We start from the raw sequence: 19,824 nt of genomic DNA on the forward strand, positions 1-19,824 counted from the left end.
TGAGTTTCTTACCACTTTGTTCTGCTAGAAATAATGGGCTCGACAAGAGTTTCGCGTGGCTGCAAACGGTTCGTCAATCGGAGCACCGTAGCTCAAGATATGGCTCAAAGAAGGAGAGAGTGAATAGTATTCTTCTTCTTCCACTCTTCCCTAAAAAACCGGCGCCCCCTGTGTGTGTGTGTGTTATGAGCTGAAAAAAAGGCTCATTAAAGGGTGTATATGTGTTGGGCTTAGGCCCAACTTGGGCCCAGTCCAACCGCGTAGCATTTTTGATTCGTTTGGCCCACATTTGGGCCAAACCTTTAGGATAAGTGTCTGGTTTGCTATTTCAAATAATGCATTAAAAATGCTCTAAGTAACTCTCTCCTTCAAGAACTTGGATAACTGGTTCTGAAAGTCGGATTAAACCGGTCGATCGAATCAATCCAGCCAAAAACTAGAAGGTTTTGCAGTTCAGTCCAACAAAAAAAAACCAGTGTTGTTAAAATCGGACCGAACTAGCCGGTTCGTCCGGAAAATTAGTTAACCGGACCCTAAATCGGCCCGGTCCGCTGATTGAACCGAACAAGGTTGAGAACCGGTACGAACCGGTCAAACCCGGAGTGAATCGGTAAAAACTGGTCAAACTCGATAACACTGGTTCGACCGAACCGCTGAAAGTTAAAATTTTTCAAAATAGGTGGGGTGGGTTTCGAACACCTATCCTCAAAGAAAAAAAAGCAAGTCACAACCACCAGGCTGTCACACTTCTAGTTAATATCTTTACAAATTATATTATATATATAGATATATGTTATCAAATAAATTATTTCTATTTAATTTATTTTAATTTTAGTTATAAACTCACCTATTTTTAAATTCATTATATTTTTATTTAACAATAACTATAAATTTACTTATTTTTTCTTTTCATAGTCATATAATATCTATTAATATTATTTTTTAATAAATACTTGTAGTATATAATAGTATAATAGATATAAATTAATTAATAAATTACTAAAATTTGAAAATAATTATATAAAATATTTATGATAGAATAAAATTAACAAAATACTTATTATTCATGTTTCATATTATTTTAGAATAGCTAGATATTCTTAAAATGTTAGTAAAAATATGTATTTTAAATTTTAATTTTAAATTTTTGACTATTTTTTATTTTTTATTTACATAGGATCGAGTTAACCGGTTCAATCAGTGATCTACCGGTTGAACCAATGAGCCAGTAATCTAGTAACTTGACCGGTTCGATTACTGGTTCGGTTCTGACAATTATGAAAAAAATTGTTATTTTAAAAATCGTTTTAAAATTGTTGAACCGGTCAGAAACCGGCCGGTTGAATCGAATTGGGACTCGGCCGGTTTTATGAAAACGGCGTCGTTTTTGCGTTTTGTTTAAAATAGAAGAGCCCGGTTCTCGTCCTCAGTCACCTGAAGCCCTTGCCCCCCTTTCGAGCCCCATTCCTCAATTTCATCTATACTCTCATTATTTCTCCCCAAAGCACAACCCTAGCCTCCATCGCGCCGCCATTGGTCTCACCGTCGTCGCCTGGTTCGTCGCGGTCGTTCGCCAATTCTCCTGTTTCGTCCTGCTCGAAGGCCCTTCCATTCTCCCAACGCCAGCGTCTCTAGGTCCTACTCCGCCGTCGTCCCTCGGTCGTGTTCGTCGCCAGCTCCCCGTCGTCCGTCTCCAGCTCGCCAGTGTTCGTCGCCAGCTTCCCGTCGTCTATGGCTCTCCCTCAAATCTCTGGTCACTGCCCTCGCCGAAGGTACTGCTCGGATGCTCCGTCAGTGCTCGGTACTTTTTCTTCGTTGATTGGTTTTGCTCACTGCTTGATAATAAATTTTAAATCTGTTACTGGCTTGTTCTTGTTTGTTCTAGGTTGATTAACTGTTACTGGCTTGTTCTTGTTTGTTTTGAATTGATTTACTGGCTTGTTCTTGTTTGTTCTGGGTTGATTAACTGGCTTTTTCTTGTTTGTTCGGGTTGATTAACTGTTACTGGATTACTGATTGATGATAAATTGATACCGATAAATTGTTACTGGTTTGTTCATTCTTTTATTTATTTTTTGTTGTTAAATTTTGTTAAATTTTCTTGATGATAAATTTAAGTTGATGCTTAATACTCTTGTTGTATCCCATAGCTCACTATTAGTGCCTACTGTTCGTGTTTGTTTTTTAGTTCAGAAATTATCAAATTATATTAATTATTGAATGGCACTACTCACTACTGCTATGCTGTGTTATACTCTGGTTTGTGTCTTCTTCGCTGCTGTGCTGTGTTTTTTGGCTCTCTGCTGTTCACTACAGAGCTTTTTTGTGTTTAATTAAGTTAACTAAACCTATGCTTTGGGCTTAATTGTGCCTAGATTGTTAAGTTAGTTAATTCAGCATATGTTCTGTTGTGCTGTTGTTGTGCTGATATTTTGTGTTTTGTGATTTCTTTGAGTAGTGATGTGCTGCTAGAAATTGAATTGCTGCTATTTTGTGTGTGTTTGTGTTTGGTTTACTGTTTTGTGATTTAATTATGCTTAGATGGTGACTGTCTTCATGATTATTTATTTCAGTTATGTAGGATTTTGTGATTTCTTTGCATAGTGATGTGCTGCTGGAGATTGAATTGCTGCTGTTTTGTGACTTAATTATGCTTAGATGGTGACTGTCTTCAAGATTTATTGATTTCAGTTATGTTGGATTTTGTGTTTTTTTGCATAATGATGTGCTGCTGGAGACTCGATTGCTACTATTTTGTGTTTGTGTTTGTGTTTTATTGTTTTTGTGACTTAGTTATGCTTACATTGGTAACTGTTTTCATGATTTATTGATTTTCGATATATAGTGTTTTGTGATTTCTTTGCGTTTATAGGTTCTCAAAATTACTTGTATATCTTTTACTTCCTTTTTTCCTCTTCACCCTTGTAGTTACTATTGAATCAGGCTGGAGCATTGCCCCCTAAAGTGCTATTCACTGAAGCTGTGAAGATTCTGGAAGATAAGTGTGAACGAGTAATTACTGAGCTCTCTTAATTTTCTGTGTGGTATCTTGCAACGAAAGTAATGGTGAAAATGTAGTAGTGCATGATTACACATGGTTTGTATTGTTATTATCTTTATCTAATCCTCTAAGAATATATATTTTTTTCTTTTGATATAAAAGCTCTCTTTTCTTGGAGTGAATTCAACCCTTTTAGAAATAGGAAATCTGAATGGAGATTTTATAAAAAAAAATTCCTCGTTTGAACCATCAAATTAAAGGCTGAAATTGTTCCCAAGGTGGAATACTTGATTTAATTTATACCTCTGAAGCCAAACAAAAAGATGGTTACAAAATGGGAAAAGAACTTTTCCCCTTGAAATTAATTTATCCCCTATGAACCCAAACCAAAATAAGCTTAACATATAATAAATGATTACTATACAGCAATTGAGCAACGCATTTTAAATCAGTTAGTTACCCACAACCAAAAGGTTTAGAGAACCAGAAAGGTAGAAAGTCAAGTAGCACTACAGGCAGTAACAAGAAACCATGCCAGTCTTTATATCCCATGCGGCATTGTCCCCTCATACAATTGTAGATTTAGATAAATTATTTTAGTATCGACACATGGTTGTATAGGTTTAAGAAAATTACTTAAAAAGGACTGGAGTTTAAAAACGAGATCCCGTCACATTTCCTTTGACATCATCCGAACATAACTACACTCAAGTGAACTCAAAAACTAACATGAATGATGCAGAGAACCACAAATATTAGTGTTGTTAGGCTGTGTTTGGAACGGAGACTGAAATTGAACTTAATTTAAGTATTGTGTTTGGTGTAGAGTATACATGACTGAGTTATGTCTTAATATCCTTTTTGGTTTAAGATAGAAACTGAAATGATTCAAGTTACCTTAATAACCCTATTATATTTCAGTTTAAAAAAAACCCTAGCCCCTGTAATTGAAAGTAGCATTCAACCCCCTTCGTCAAAGCACTTCATCCCCGCCGCTGGTAGCAAAAGACAAACCCAGTGGAGCAAAGCCTACACGTATTTTCTTGTGTGCATTGCTTCTCAATCGCGGCACCATGAATCATCTCACAGAATTGTGATATTGGCGCCTCCTCTTCCCATGACGTTAGAGCACGCCATTGCGAAGAGACATTGATTTCGGTGGCGCTTCTGGGTACCACGTTGTTGGTCACTACCATGATGTTAGTGGGTGTTTGCCGTTGAATCCTTCTTTGTCTCTTTCGTTGATTTACTGTTTGAGAAATTGAACCACAATGGAAATTGAGAAAGAAGACAATGTTTTACCGTAAAAATTTTCATTAAACAAGGGTGGTGCACGAAATTGTGATCACTACTTTTCACAACTCAAATAATCCCCGGTAATGAATCCAAAAACTTGGTGTTCAATACCATGGCATAAACACAACTTCGCACAACTAACCAGCAAGTGCACTGGTTCGTCCAAGTAATAAACCTTACGCGAGTAAGAGTCGATCCCACGGAGATTGTTGGTATGAAGCAAGCTATGGTCACCTTGTAAATCTCAGTCAGGCAGACTCAAATGGTTATGGATGATATATGACTAAAACATAAAGATAAAGATAGAGATACTTATGTAATTCATTGGTGAGAACTTCAGATAAGCGAATGGAGATGCTTTGTCCCTTCCGTCTCTCTGCTTTCCTACTGTCTTCATCCAATCCTTCTTACTCCTTTCCATGGCAAGCTGTATGTTGGGCATCACCGTTGTCAATGGCTACAGTCCCGTCCTCTCAATGGAAATGTTCAACGCACCCTGTCACGGCACGGCTATCCAGCTGTCGGTTCTCGATCATGTCGGAATAGAATCCAGTGATTCTTTTGCGTCTGTCACTAACGCCCCACAATCGCGAGTTTGAAGCTCGTCACAGTCATTCCGTCATTGAATCCTACTCAGAATACCACAGACAAGGTTTAGACCTTCTGGATTCTCTTGAATGCCGCCATCAATTCTAGCTTATACCACAAAGATTCCGATTAAAGAACCCAAGAGATATCCACCCAATCTAAGGTAGAACGGAGGTGATTGACGGTCACACGTTCATAGGTAAGAATGATGATGAGTGTCACAGATCATCACATTCATCAAGTTGAAGAACAAGTGATATCTTGGAATAAGAACAAGCTGAATTGAATAGAAGAACAATAGTAATTGCATTAATACTCGAGGTACAGCAGAGCTCCACACCTTAATCTATGGTGTGTAGAAACTCCACCGTTGAAAATACATAAGAACAAGGTCTAGGCATGGCCGTGAGGCCAGCCCCATGATCTAAGATAGCATAAAACTCGAAGATAGCTACCCCGATGAAAATACAATAGTAAAAGGTCCTATTTATAAAGAACTAGTAGCCTAGGGTTTACAAAGATGAGTAAATGACATAAAAATCCACTTCCGGGCCCACTTGGTGTGTGCTTGGGTTGAGCATTGAAGCATTTTCGTGTAGAGACTTCTCTTGGAGTTAAACGCCAGCTTTTGTGCCAGATTGGGCGTTTAACTCCCATTCTTGTGCCAGTTCCGGCGTTTAACGCCGGGCATTCTTGAGCTGATTTGGAACGCCGGTTTGGGCCATCAAATCTTGGGCAAAGTTTGGACTATTATATATTGCTGGAAAGCCCAAGATGTCTACTTTCCAACGCCGTTGAGAGCGCGCCAATTGGGCTTCTGTAGCTCCAGAAAATCCACTTCGAGTACAGGGAGGTCAGAATCCAACAGCATCTGCAGTCCTTTTCAGTCTCTGAATCAGAATTTTGCTCAGGTCCCTCAATTTCAGCCAGAAAATACCTGAAATCACAGAAAAACACACAAACTCATAGTAAAGTCCAGAAAAGTGAATTTTAACTAAAAACTAATATAAATGTAATAAAAACTAACTAAAATATACTAAAAACATACTAAAAATAATGCCAAAAAGCGTATAAATTATCCGCTCATCAAAACACCAAACTTAAATTGTTGCTTGTCCTCAAGCAACTGAAAATCAAATAAGATAAAGAGAAGAGAATATGCAATGAATTCCAAAAACATCTGTGAAGATCAGTATTAATTAGATGAGCGGGGCTTTTAGCTTTTTGCCTCTGAACAGTTTTGGCATCTCACTTTATCCTTTGAAATTCAGAATGATTGGCTTCTATAGGAACTCAGAATCCAGATAGTGTTATTGATTCTCCTAGTTAAGTATGATGATTCTTGAACACAGCTACTTTATGAGTCTTGGCCGTGGCCCAAAGCACTCTGTCTTCCAGTATTACCACCGGATACATACATGCCACAGACACATAATTAGGTGAACCTTTTCAGATTGTGACTCAGCTTTGCTAGAGTCCCCAATTAGAGGTGTCCAGGGTTCTTAAGCACACTCTTTTTGCCTTGGATCACAACTTTATTTCTTTCTTTTTCTTTCTTTTTCTCTTTCTCCCTTTTTTTCGTTTTTTTTTTTTTTTGCTTCTTCTCTCTTTTTTTGTATTCACTGCTTTTTCTTGCTTCAAGAATCCTTTTTATGATTTTTTAGATCCTCAGTAACATGTCTCCTTTTTCATCATTCTTTCAAGAGCCAACAATTTTAACATTCATGAACAACAAATTCAAAAGACATATGCACTGTTCAAGCATACATTCAGAAAACAAAAATATTGCCACCATATCAAAATAATTAATCTGTTATAAAATCTAAAATTTATGCAATTCTTCTCTTTTTCAATTAAGAACATTTTTTTAAGAAAGGTGATGGATTCATAGGACATTCATAACTTTAAGGCATAGACACTAAGATACTAATGATCATAAGACACAAACATAGATAAACAGAAGCATAAATTTTTCGAAAAACAGGGAAATAAAGAACAAGGAAATTAAAGAACGGGTCCACCTTAGTGATGGCGGCTTGTTCTTCCTCTTGAAGATCTTATGGGGTGCTTGAGCTCCTCAATGTCTCTTCCTTGTCTTTGCTGCTCCTCTCTCATGATTCTTTGATCTTCTCTAATTTCATGGAGGAGAATGGAGTGTTCTTGGTGCTCCACTCTTAGTTGTCCCATGTTGGAACTCAATTCTCCTAGGGAGGTGTTGATTTGCTCCCAATAGTTTTGTGGAGGAAAGTGCATCCCTTGAGGCATCTCAGGGATTTCATGATGAGTGGGATCTCTTGGTTGCTCCATCCTCTTCTTAGTGATGGGCTTGAGGTCATGCCTTCTCAGTTGAACCGGCTTTCCTCTTGAATCTCTCTTCCATTGAGCGCCCTCTTCACAAATGTCTGTGAGGACTTGGTCCAACCTTTGATCAAAGTTGACCCTTTTTTGAGTTTGAAAGGGACCTCGGGGATCACCTTCTCCATGGCCACAACTTCATAGAAGTGGTCTTGATGCACCCTTGAGATGGATCTCTCCATCTCCCATGACTCGGAGGTGAAAGCTTTTGCCTTCCCTTTCCTCTTTCTAGAGGTTTCTCCAGCCTTGGATGCCATAAATGGTTATGGAAAAACAAAAAGCAATGTTTTTACCACACCAAACTTAAAAGGTTTGCTCGTCCTCGAGCAAAAGAAGAAAGAAGAGAGTAGAAGAAGAAGAAATGGAGGAGATGGAGGTGGCTTTGTGGTTCGACCAAAGAGGAGAAGTAGTGTTTAGGTTGTGTGAAAATGAAGGAGTGAGGTAGGTGGGGTTTTACGAAGGATGGATGTGAGTGGTGAAGAGAATGGGTGAAGAGGAGAGAGGGTGGTGGGGTAGGTGGGGATCCTGTGGGGTCCACAGATCCTGAGGTGTCAAGGAAAATTCAACCCTGCACCAAGTGGCGTGCAAAAATGCACCCTTTGCCAATTCTGGCGTTAAACGCCGGGCTGGTGCCCATTTCTGGCATTTAAAGCCGGGTGCTTGCCCTTTTCTGGCGTTTAACGCCAGTCTGGTGCCACTTTTTGGCCTTAAACACCCAGAATGGTGCCAGACTGGGCGTTAAACGCCCATTTGCTAACTTCACTGGCGTTTAAACGCCAGCAAGTTCTCCTCCAGGGTGTGCTGTTTTTCTTTCTGTTTTTCATTCCATTTTTGCTTTTTCAATTGATTTTGTGACTTTTCATGATCATCAACCTACAGAAAACATTAAATAACAAAGGAAAATAGATAAAATATAACATTGGGTTGCCTCCCAACAAGCGCTTCTTTAATGTCAGTAGCTTGACAGAGGGCTTTCATGGAGCCTCAAAGATACTCAGAGCAATGTTGGAACCTCCCAACACCAAACTTAGAGTTTGAATGTGGGGGTTCAACACCAAACTTAGAGTTTGGTTGTGGCCTCCCAACACCAAACTTAGAGTTTGACTGTGGGGGCTCTGTTTGACTCTATTTTGAGAGAAGCTCTTCATGCTTCCTCTCCATGGTGACAGAGGGATATCCTTGAGCCTTAAACACAAAGGATTCTTCATTCACTTGAATGATCAATTCTCCTCTGTCCACATCAATCACAACCTTTGCTGTGACTAGGAAGGGTCTGCCAAGGATGATGGATTCATCCATGCACTTCCCAGTCTCTAGGACTATAAAATCAGCAGGGATGTAATGGTCTTCAATCTTCACCAAAACATCCTCTACAAGTCCATAAGCTTGTTTTCTTGAGTTGTCTGCCATCTCTAGTGAGATTCTTGCAGCTTGTACCTCGAAGATCCCTAGCTTCTCCATTACAGAGAGAGGCATAAGGTTTACACTTGACCCTAAGTCACACAGAGCCTTCTTAAAGGTCATGGTGCCTATGGTACAAGGTATTGAAAACTTCCCAGGATCTTGTCTCTTTGGAGGTAATTTCTGCCTAGACAAGTCATCCAGTTCTTTGGTGAGCAAACGAGGTTCGTTCTCCCAATTCTCATTACCAAATAACTTGTCATTTAGCTTCATGATTGCTCCAAGGTATCTAGCAACTAGCTCTTCAGTGACATACTCATCCTCTTCAGAGGAAGAATACTCATCATAGCTCATGAATGGCAGAAGTAAATCCATTGGAATCTTTATGGTCTCAATGTGAGCCTCAGATTCCCATGGTTCCTCATTAGGGAACTCATTGGAGGCTAGTGGATGTCCATTGAGGTCTTCCTCTGTGGCGTTCACTACCTCTCCCTCCTCTCCAAATTCAGCCATGTTTATGGCCTTGCACTCTCCTTTTGGATTCTCTTCTGTATTGCTTGGAAGAGTACTAGGAGGGAGTTCAGTAATTTTCTTGTTCAGCTGTCCCACTTGTGCCTCCAAGTTTCTAATGGAGGACCTTGTTTCAGTCATGAAACTTTGAGTGGTTTTGATTAGATCAGAGACCATGGTTGCTAAGTCAGAGTGGCTCTGCTTAGAACTCTCTGTCTGTTGCTGAGAAGATAATGGAAAGGGCTTGCCATTGTTAAACCTGTTTCTTCCACCATTATTGTTGTTGAAACCTTGTTGAGGTTTCTGTTGATCCTTCCATGAGAAATTTGGATGATTTCTCCATGAAGAATTATAGGTGTTTCCATAGGGCTCTCCCATGTAATTCACCTCTTCCATTGAAGGGTTCTCAGGATCATAAACTTCTTCTTCAGATGAAGCATCCCTAGTACTGCCTGGTGCATTTTGCATTCCAGACAGACTTTGAGAGATCAAATTGACTTGTTGGGTCAATATTTTGTTCTAGCCAGTATGGCATTCAGAGTATCAATCTCAAGAACTCCTTTCTTCTGATTTGTCCCATTGTTCACAGGATTTCTTTCAGAAGTGTACATGAATTGGTTATTTGCAACCATTTCAATGAGATCTTGAGCTTCTGTAGGCGTCTTCTTCAGATGAAGAGATCCTCCAGCAGAGCTATCCAAAGACATCTTGGACAGTTCAGACAGACCATCATAGAAGATACCTATAATGCTCCATTCAGAAAGCATGTCAGAAGGGCACTTTCTGACTAATTGTTTGTATCTTTCCCAAGCTTCATAGAGGGATTCTCCTTCCTTCTGTCTGAAGGTTTGGACTTCCACTCTAAGCTTACTCAATTTTTGAGGTGGAAAGAACTTTTCCAAGAAGGCATTGACTAGCTTTTCCCAAGAGTTCAGGCTTTCTTTAGGTTGTGAGTCCAACCATATTCTAGCTCTGTCTCTTACAGCAAAAGGGAATAGCATAAGTCTGTAGACCTCAGGGTCAACCCCATTAGTCTTGACAGTGTCACAGATTTGCAAGAATTCAGCTAAAAACTGATGAGGATCTTCCAATGAAAGTCCATGGAACTTGCAATTCTGTTGCATTAGAGAAACTAATTGAGGCTTAAGCTCAAAGTTGTTTGCTCCAATGGCAGGGATAGAGATGCTTCTCCCATAGAAGTCAGGAGTAGGTGCAGTAAAGTCACCCAGCACCTTCCTTGCATTGTTGGCATTGTTGTTGTTTTCGGCTGCCATGGGTTCTTCTTCTTTGAAGATTTCTATTAGGTCCTCTACAGAGAGTTGTGCCTTAGCTTCTCTTAGCTTTCGCTTTAAGGTCCTCTCAGGTTCAGGGTCAGCCTCAACAAGAATGCTTTTGTCTTTGCTCCTGCTCATATGAAAGAGAAGAGAACAAGAAAATATGGAATCCTCTATGTCACAGTATAGAGATTCCTTGAGGTGTCAGAGGAACAAAAAAATAGAAGGAAGAGATAGAAGAATTCGAACTTAGTGAGATAGAGTTCGAATTGTGCATTGAGGAGGAGTGGTACTCCATAAATAGAAGGATGTGAGAAGAGGGGAAGAAATTTTTGAAAATTAAGTAAAAGATTTTAAAAACATTTTGAAAAACACTAATTGATTTTCGAAAACCAAGAGTGGAAAAGAAATCAAGTGATTTTTGAAAAGGATTTTGAAATTAGAAATCAAAAAGATATGATTGAAACCTATTTTGAAAAAGATGTGATTAAAAAGATATGATTGAAAAGTTATGGTTTTAAAAAGATATGATTGAAAAGATATGATTTGAAAAATAATTTAAAAAGATTTGATTTTAAAAAATAATGACTTGCCTAACAAGAAAAGATATGATTCAAACATTAAACCTTTCTCAACAGAAAAGGCAGCATACTTGAAATGTTGAATCAAATCATTAATTGTTAGCAAGTATCTTTGAAAAAGGAAAGAAATTGATTATGAAAACATATGATTGAAAAGATATGATTTGAAAAAGATTTGATTTTGAAAAACTTTGAAAACTTGAAAAAAATTTGCATTAAAAACAAAATCTTCCCTCTTGTGCCATCCTGGCGTTAAACGCCCAGAATGGTGCACATTCTGGCGTTTAACGCCCAAAGCACTACCCTTTTGGGCGTTAAACGCCCAGCCAGGCACCCTGGCTAGCTTTTAAACGCCAGTTTTTCCTTCTTCACTGGGCGTTTTGAACGCCCAGCTTTTTCTGTATAATTCCTCTGCTGCATGTACTGAATCTTCAGTTCCCTGTATTGTTGACTTGAAAATAGAACCAAGATCAAATAAACAATGCATGCAAGACACCAAACTTAAAATGAGACTAGTGTCTCAATAAGAAACATAAAATATTTTTGGTTTTTATGATTTTGTAATTTTTTTGTTTTTTTCGAAAATTAAGTGGAAAAGAAAATAAAGGTATCAAAATTCTTAATGAGAATTCCAGGAATCATTGCAATGCAAGTCTAAGACTTCGGTCCAGGAATTAGACATGGCTTCACAGCCAGCCAAGCTTTCAAAGAAAGCTTCGGTCCAAAACACTAGACATGGCCAATGGCCAGCCAAGCCTTAGCAGATCATTGTTCCAATAGCAAGGTTGATAGAAATCAACAAGCTCTTGTGATGATAAGTTGAAACCTTGGTCCAATAAGATTAGACATGGCTTCACAGCCAGCCAGACTTCAACAGATCATCATGAAACTCTAGAACTCATTCTTAAGAACTCTGAAAAATACCTAATCTAAGCAACAAGATGAACCGTCAGTTGTCCAAACTCGAAACAATCCCCGGCAACGGCGCCAAAAACTTGGTGCACGAAATTGTGATCACTACTTTTCACAACTCAAATAATCCCCGGTAATGAATCCAAAAACTTGGTGTTCAATACCATGGCATAAACACAACTTCGCACAACTAACCAGCAAGTGCACTGGGTCGTCCAAGTAATAAACCTTACGCGAGTAAAGGTCGATCCCACAGAGATTGTTGGTATGAAGCAAGCTATGGTCACCTTGTAAATCTCAGTCAGGCAGACTCAAATGGTTATGGATGATATATGACTAAAACATAAAGATAAAGATAGAGATACTTATGTAATTCATTGGTGAGAACTTCAGATAAGCGAATGGAGATGCTTTGTCCCTTCCGTCTCTCTACTTTCCTACTGTCTTCATCTGATCCTTCTTACTCCTTTCCATGGCAAGCTGTATGTTGGGCATCACCGTTGTCAATGGCTACAGTCCCGTCCTCTCAGTGGAAATGTTCAACGCACCCTGTCACGGCACGGCTATCCAGCTGTCGGTTCTCGATCATGTCGGAATAGAATCCAGTGATTCTTTTGCGTCTATCACTAACGCCCCACAATCGCGAGTTTGAAGCTCGTCACAGTCATTCAATCATTGAATCCTACTCAGAATACCACAGACAAGGTTTAGACCTTCCGGATTCTCTTGAATGCCGCCATCAATTCTAGCTTATACCACGAAGATTCCGGTTAAAGAACCCAAGAGATATCCACCCAATCTAAGGTAGAACGGAGGTGATTGACGGTCACACGTTCATAGGTGAGAATGATGATGAGTGTCACAGATCATCACATTCATCAAGTTGAAGAACAAGTGATATCTTGGAATAAGAACAAGCTGAATTGAATAGAAGAACAATAGTAATTGCATTAATACTCGAGGTACAGCAGAGCTCCACACCTTAATCTATGGTGTGTAGAAACTCCACCGTTGAAAATACATAAGAACAAGGTCTAGGCATGGCCGTGAGGCTAGCCCCATGATCTAAGATAGCATAAAACTCAAAGATAGCTACCCCGATGAAAATACAATAGTAAAAGGTCCTATTTATAAAGAACTAGTAGCCTAGGGTTTACAAAGATGAGTAAATGACATAAAAATCCACCTCCGGGCCCACTTGGTGTGTGCTTGGGCTGAGCATTGAAGCATTTTCGTGTCGAGACTTCTCTTGGAGTTAAACGCCAGCTTTTGTGCCAATTTGGGCGTTTAACTCCCATTCTTGTGCCAGTTCCGGCGTTTAACGCCGAGCATTCTTGAGCTGATTTGGAACGCCAGTTTGGGCCATCAAATCTTGGGCAAAGTATGGACTATTATATATTGCTGGAAAGCCCAGGATGTCTACTTTCCAACGCCGTTGAGAGCGCGCCAATTGGGCTTCTGTAGCTCTAGAAAATTGACTTCGAGTGCAGGGAGGTCAGAATCCAACAGCATCTGCAGTCCTTTTCAGTCTCTGAATCAGAATTTTGTTCAGGTCCCTCAATTTCAGCCAGAAAATACCTGAAATCACAGAAAAACACACAAACTCATAGTAAAGTCTAGAAAAGTGAATTTTAACTAAAAACTAATAAAAATATAATAAAAACTAACTAAAACATACTAAAAACATACTAAAAACAATGCCAAAAAGCGTATAAATTATCTGCTCATCAAAGGGTAATGTTGAATTATTATAAATATAGTGGGATATTTTATGTAGAAACTTACGTAAATTTTAGTCTTCGTCTCCAAAAATTTTAGTTTCATGTGTCTCTATTTTTTGGAGAGACTGAAGAGACTAAAATTTTAGAGACAGAAACTAAAATTTTAGTACCAATATCTTGTCACCAAATATAATACTGAATCCTAATTCTCCAATCTCAGTCCCAATCCCCACTATCAAATACACCCTTAGTGTCATTAGAACTATTTCTAAATATGGGATAAAACTACAAAGCAAACAACAAAATCAATTATAGCAAAATATTACACTATATGATCTACCACATTACGAAGGTAACAAAAAAAATTTGCTTACAAAAAATAATGATTATATTTCTGATTCGTCTGAGTAGGTTTTGCTGAGGTATAGCATTTTCGAGCACTTCGTTTTCTCCTGTGAAGAGCTATACGTCGGTCCTGGGCGAAACACCGCGGCGGGAATACCTGCACAAGATACTCCGACGCTCAAGTCAATAGAAGGCTATTTGAATATAATTAAAATAATATGAAACTTAGAGAAGAACCTGATTCTGCCGAGATTGAATATTCGGCTTTATAGATGAGTCCTCTTACCCGTTGCATAAGTATGTCCGAGATATTTGGTTGTTTATTAAGTGTTCGTTTGAGGGGAGCGGATTTCTCTGACCACCTTTGTGTTATTCAAATATTCGGGTCCGATTATGTCGAGTTTGTTGTTTTGTTCCGAGCTTCTAGGTGGCCGAGGTATGGGTTACGTATCATAGCCCCCAAGCTTGTCTTGGTTTTAAATAGAATCAAAGCGAGCTTTATATGGATTTTGTGCATACCTCGGCCAGTTAGATTTGGTGTTTGTGTTGTGTCTGTAGCCCCCAAGCTCGGCTTGGTTCTATACGGAATTTGAAATGTTCCTGCGTTTAATGTGTGTCTTGTCCTTCGCGCTATTCTGACTTGATGGATGTGAAACATGTCCTGCTTTCCTAGGTACCCTTGTCTGTTGGATTTGGATGAGAGTTAATGCTCTTTTTTTGACGATACAAATTAAATTCTGGTGGTTTTGTAACCATTTGGTTGTATAGGTGTTATGTTTACTTGCACCTTTTGAGCTTATTTTTCTTTATTGCTGATTTTCCCTGAAGAAAAATTGTTTCCTCTTTTTCTGAGAAAGAGAAAAAAGGGTAAGTGTTGATTTTTCTTTTCTTACTTGTTATTTCCTTCTTGCTATTTATTCTGTCTCTTGATGGGGAAAAGGAATGAAAGTGACCCATGTTGTTAGGTTGATGCCAAGGTTAGAGGTTACTCTTCTCAATTCGATAATGATGAGTCTGTGAAACTGTTGGGATCGGATTTATGCGTTAAGGAGGGGAGTAATTTTAGAATAGAATTATTACTTTGTCAAAAATATGACCGTGTATGTAACCAACTGAGTGACTGGTCCTTTTTCTACATCTATAGCTGTCCTTTTACAGAACTGGGTGTCAGGCTTTGTTTTACCAAGTTTGAGTGTGGGTATTGTATTGGTTAAATTGCGCTCCAACCCAGCTTCACCCAAATTCTTCGTGATTTGTTCAGGCCTTTGAAATATTAATGGAGGTTTAAGGTCATCCTCCCTCTTAGGTCGTTCTTTTCACTGTTTCAAGCTAAAGGGGTGGGTCTAGGCTTGTGGGTGAATTTGAGTAGCAATCTCCGTCGAGCGATATTTGGCTTGTATAAATCCTAGTTCAAAGATTTTAAGTCTATGTTTGTCAAAGTTAGGAGTATTCCTGAGGAATTTCCCTTTTATCTGAATGAACATCTTGTGGAGAAGTTCCCCTTGTCGTGGTGTCCGGAACCATACCAAGTGTTAGATGTAGATGATAGGTTCCCTGATGATGATATTGTCATGGAGTTTCTATTTAAGTCTCTGGGTCCGAAAGGGTTGTTGTCAATTACTGAACTGTTGAAGTGGGACACTGATAGGCAGGCTGTGTTAGATCATATAGGTAATTTGAGTTTTGGTGTTCTGCGGTTTCTTTTTGTTATTTGTTCTGATTATGCTTTGTGTTTTTGTCTTTGTAGCCGAGAAAGCTCCCACAATCACCACTGTTGGGTTGAAGTCGTTTTTTAGCCAGCGCAGGAAAAATGAAAAGGAAGCCTCTACTAACATAGAGAAGGAGGCTGCAAGTGCTGTTGTTCAATATGGTCCGAGTATAAAACCTAAGCGAAAGAGGGGTCAAGTGGAGGGTAGCGTTGCAGAGGTGTTTGAGGGTAAGGGAGATTCGTGCCAAAATTTCTCTGTGCCAAACACACAATTATATTTAATATTTGATTAAACCAGTTGAACCCTGGTCGAACCCATAAATTATTAAATCAATAATTTTACCGGTTTATTGATCGGTCCGGTTTTCACAACCTTGATTTTTTGTTTGGTCCTTAAAAAATATCACTGAAAAAGATATTTTAACAAACAAAAAAAGATAAAATATTTTTAAATATTTGTGTTTTAAAATAAAAAAATATAATTAAAAAAACTAGATGTTTTCTTCAAAAACCCTACAAGAACCCTAATACCACAGCATGAGTTGCAAAACACCATAATTGACTCGACAAGGGTGCTTTCTCTTCTTTCTCCTACTCTCTCAATCGGCTTTCTCACCGGTAGCGTGAATTTCGGCGGCGGAGCATAGTCCATCAGTGACTTAACAGCACTTATAGGTTCTTCTCTCTTTATTTTTGCTTTCTGACTCTGCTTTTTTTCCTTTCAGAATCTCATCCTCTGTTTACTGTTTCTCCTTATTTGGGTTTCTTCTTCTTCTTCCTATTTGTGTTGGCTGTTCACTGGTGATTAAGTTTAATTAGGATTTGATGATGTTAACTGCATGTTCTGTTTTACTTTTACTTAGATTATTGAGGTGATTATGATGATGAATGGTTATGACAGTGTACGATTTCTTGTTTTTGAACATTTGTATATGTCATATATAGATACAAAATGATGTTACGTGTGTTTGTCCAAATAGCTCTTGATAACATGCCATCTTGCATGTTGAATCGTTGATACTTGTTATGATACTGGTGTTTATTGTGGATGAACTTTGATGTGATGCAGTTATAAATTTATTTAGTTTCAGCAATGTCGTCATCTTCCGAAGACGAGTCAATGTCCGAGATGGAAGAACAAGAGAATCAGAATAAAGAAATAAAGCATGAAAATGGAGTGCTTGATTACATAATGAGCTTGGAAAGTGTGCCAACAAAGCTCCCTCCACATCTTGAGCTTCTCATGACCCGGGTCCTCTGCAACAACGATGCTCCTCAGCATGTAAAACCTTGCTATTTCTATGTTTATTTTTTATTTTAGTCTGTTTTTTCCTTATGGTTCTCTCAAATCCAGTTTGTAATTTTATTATTTTGGAATTTGTGTTTTGTGTTTGTATGATAGGTGTTAATGAGTTTCAATGAAAACTTGTAGTTTTTTTTTTCAGCTTATTTCACTTTTTGAGTGATTAAGTAATAAGTATATGCTGGTTCTAAATTTTCTTTTCTTTTTTCTTTTTTATCGGTTGCTTGCTATTTATGTTTTCCTATGTTGATGTTTGTAGACAGATACCATACAGTATTCTGGTGCTTATGCAGCATTAGGTGTTGATAATAGCTTGCGGTTAGATAATTTCAGTCAAAACTTCAAAGTTGAAGTGAAGCGGCTCACAGATGATGACATAGAGTTTGATATGATTGGTATTGATCCTTCACTTGCCAATGCATTTCGAAGAATCCTTATAGCAGAGGTGAAATGTTTATTTAATGCTTTCTTCAATATTTATAATCAGTATGTCAGACTTGTTTATCTTAAATATTGCATCATTTATAGTCCATTTTGAAGTGCTTTGGTACATTTGGTTGGAATATAGGGTCCTTAATGATTCTTTTTTCATAACTTTGATGTTCCTCTCTAGCCGATATTAAGAGGGATTTGCATCCATTGTTACATAGTGTACCCATGTAGGTCTTAGCTAACTCTCTCATATTTATTTGTGGATTTCGTATCCTCATCTTTATGCTATCTCCTCAATGAAATTTCTTTTTCTAATACAAAAAGTATTTATTTAATTTTTTTCACAATCTCATAGCCAAATATTACGTTCAAAGAGTTGAAGGATGAATTCCAACCGGCTATTGTTTGTCTTTTTTTTTGTTGATGATGTCAAAAACAGGGATATGTTACTTTGCTTTGATGCTTTAGCCAAACAAAAATTTCTTTGGTAAACTGTGGACCAGAATTACCCCTGGGAGTGTATAACATCTTCTGGCAGTGTTATTTTCACCTTGATGTGTTGGCCTTTCATAGTTTCTTTCTCTCCAATTTTATGTTTTGCCATTAATAGTTTGATGGAGATTATCAAATTCTGACGTGATGGTTATAAATTTAGGTACCAACAATGGCTATTGAAAGAGTTTACATTGCAAACAATACATCACTTATACAAGATGAAGCTTTATCCCATAGATTAGGCCTCATACCAATAAGTGCTGATCCCAGGCTAATTGAATATCCAGGTCTGATTTCTATGTTGTCACCTAATTTGTTTCTGATTACGTAAATATCTTTCTTGTGTGATAGATAAAATTTTATATAGGTTGTTTTGCCATTTGTGTAGATCTCGTAATATGGCAGACTTGAATTTGTCTCTTTTTTTTGTTGTGAATAGATAATGCTGGGGATGATAGGAATGAAAAGAATATCATTGTCTTCAAACTACATGTTGCTTGCCATAAAGGACAGCCACGTATGACCGGTAAATGAGTTTGGCTCTTGCTTGATATTCAAATGTTGCACATGATATTGTGCGTGCACACAACTTGTAAATTTGAAGGGTGTGTGTGCGCACCAGAGTGTGCGTGCATACCTGTGTGTGCATACGCACATTTTCAAAGATTTACAGGGTGCGCGTACGCACAAGGGGATGTGTACGCACAAGTAAAGATATGATCTTTGTTCAGAGCACACGCACATGCCAAAAATCACAAATTCTGCAACATCACAGAATTTCAGATTTTCGACACCAACTTCCAACGATCATATCTTTTTCTACAAAATTTCGATTTCCACAAAATCTATACTGTTTTAAAGCCCTCTGAATAATATTTAATTTGATATAAAATTCAATCAAATTCAATAATTGTAGCTCAAGATATGATCTACCAAAGTTGGCCTAAAATCCATTTTTACCAAAAATACTAAAAACTCAACTTTACCAAAACTCTCAATTCAAGCAAAGTTACTCACAACCCAAACAATACCCAAAACAACACAAAAGTTCATACTAATCATTCATCAACTCAACCATCAATAATGTCCCAATTTCACTAATTCCACACCATCAAAATCATTAATCATCAACAATATCAACAAACCCTCATCAACAACAATAAATCACAACCTTCATCAAACCTCTATAATCATTAAAAATCAACAATCAATATCAATAATATCATATATCCTACATCCCAAAACTCTATATCATCATCACCCCACAACTTATATTCAAACATCAAATTCACACACAATTAAACATACACCCAAATATTCAATCCTATCTTAAGGTCAATTAGCCTAAGTTTCATGAAACATAATATATTACATAAAGAAAACTGAAACCATACCTTGGCTGATTGAGTAGAGACGGAGCTGATACCCGTAAGTACTGGTTATATTGTCATTCTTAAGCTTGAGTAGACTTAAAATGGCTTAAAAATGTACAAAAAAAAGGCAAATAACATAGGTATCTGTTCATACTTTGACCCAAATAAATCATGACCAAGGACTCTACAAGGATCTTGTCATTCTAAAGAATCCCAATAAGCTTGCAGGTCCAATACAACAAGACTATGAATCCACCAACCCGACTTGTGTTGAGAAACGTGGTTTATAACCCATGCTCAAACCTATTTGCGCTGTAAGCAAAGCTTGGTCATCCCGCTACTTCAGACACTATTTGCATATCATTACCCATCAGTCTTCACAACTTGGAATAACCTCCCAAGATACAAGAAAAGAAAATTGTCCACTATCCATAAATAAAGTGGTGACCAAGTCATCACACTTTATAAATATCCTGTTCAACTCAAGTATTTCTTGATCTCAATTCACTTAAACTTGCATGAACTCTTG

At 38.0% G+C, this 19,824-nt stretch overlaps 1 protein-coding gene across 1 annotated transcript; it reads left to right on the forward strand.

Annotated features, from left to right (window-relative positions):
* Nucleotides 1-1,447: 1,447 nt before the first annotated feature.
* Nucleotides 1,448-18,456, forward strand: LOC130962681 (uncharacterized). The gene is made up of 5 exons (XM_057888861.1): nt 1,448-1,772; nt 16,778-16,974; nt 17,255-17,440; nt 18,083-18,209; nt 18,362-18,456. Exons 2-5 carry the CDS (start codon nt 16,786-16,788, stop codon nt 18,454-18,456), a joined length of 597 nt encoding a protein of 198 aa, XP_057744844.1. The 5' UTR covers nt 1,448-1,772; nt 16,778-16,785.
* Nucleotides 18,457-19,824: the final 1,368 nt, after the last annotated feature.

This window comes from Arachis stenosperma, chromosome 2 (genome assembly GCF_014773155.1).
Source record: "Arachis stenosperma cultivar V10309 chromosome 2, arast.V10309.gnm1.PFL2, whole genome shotgun sequence".
In the NCBI taxonomy this organism is placed as follows: Eukaryota; Viridiplantae; Streptophyta; class Magnoliopsida; order Fabales; family Fabaceae; genus Arachis; species Arachis stenosperma.

Coding starts and splice junctions, on each gene's coding strand:
- LOC130962681 (XM_057888861.1), top strand. CDS start 16,786: ATGTCGTCATCTTCCGAAGACGAGTCAATGTCCGAGATGGAAGAACAA. Junction 16,975..17,254: donor ACAACGATGCTCCTCAGCAT/GTAAAACCTTGC, acceptor TGATGTTTGTAG/ACAGATACCATACAGTATTC. Junction 18,210..18,361: donor CAGGCTAATTGAATATCCAG/GTCTGATTTCTA, acceptor TGTTGTGAATAG/ATAATGCTGGGGATGATAGG.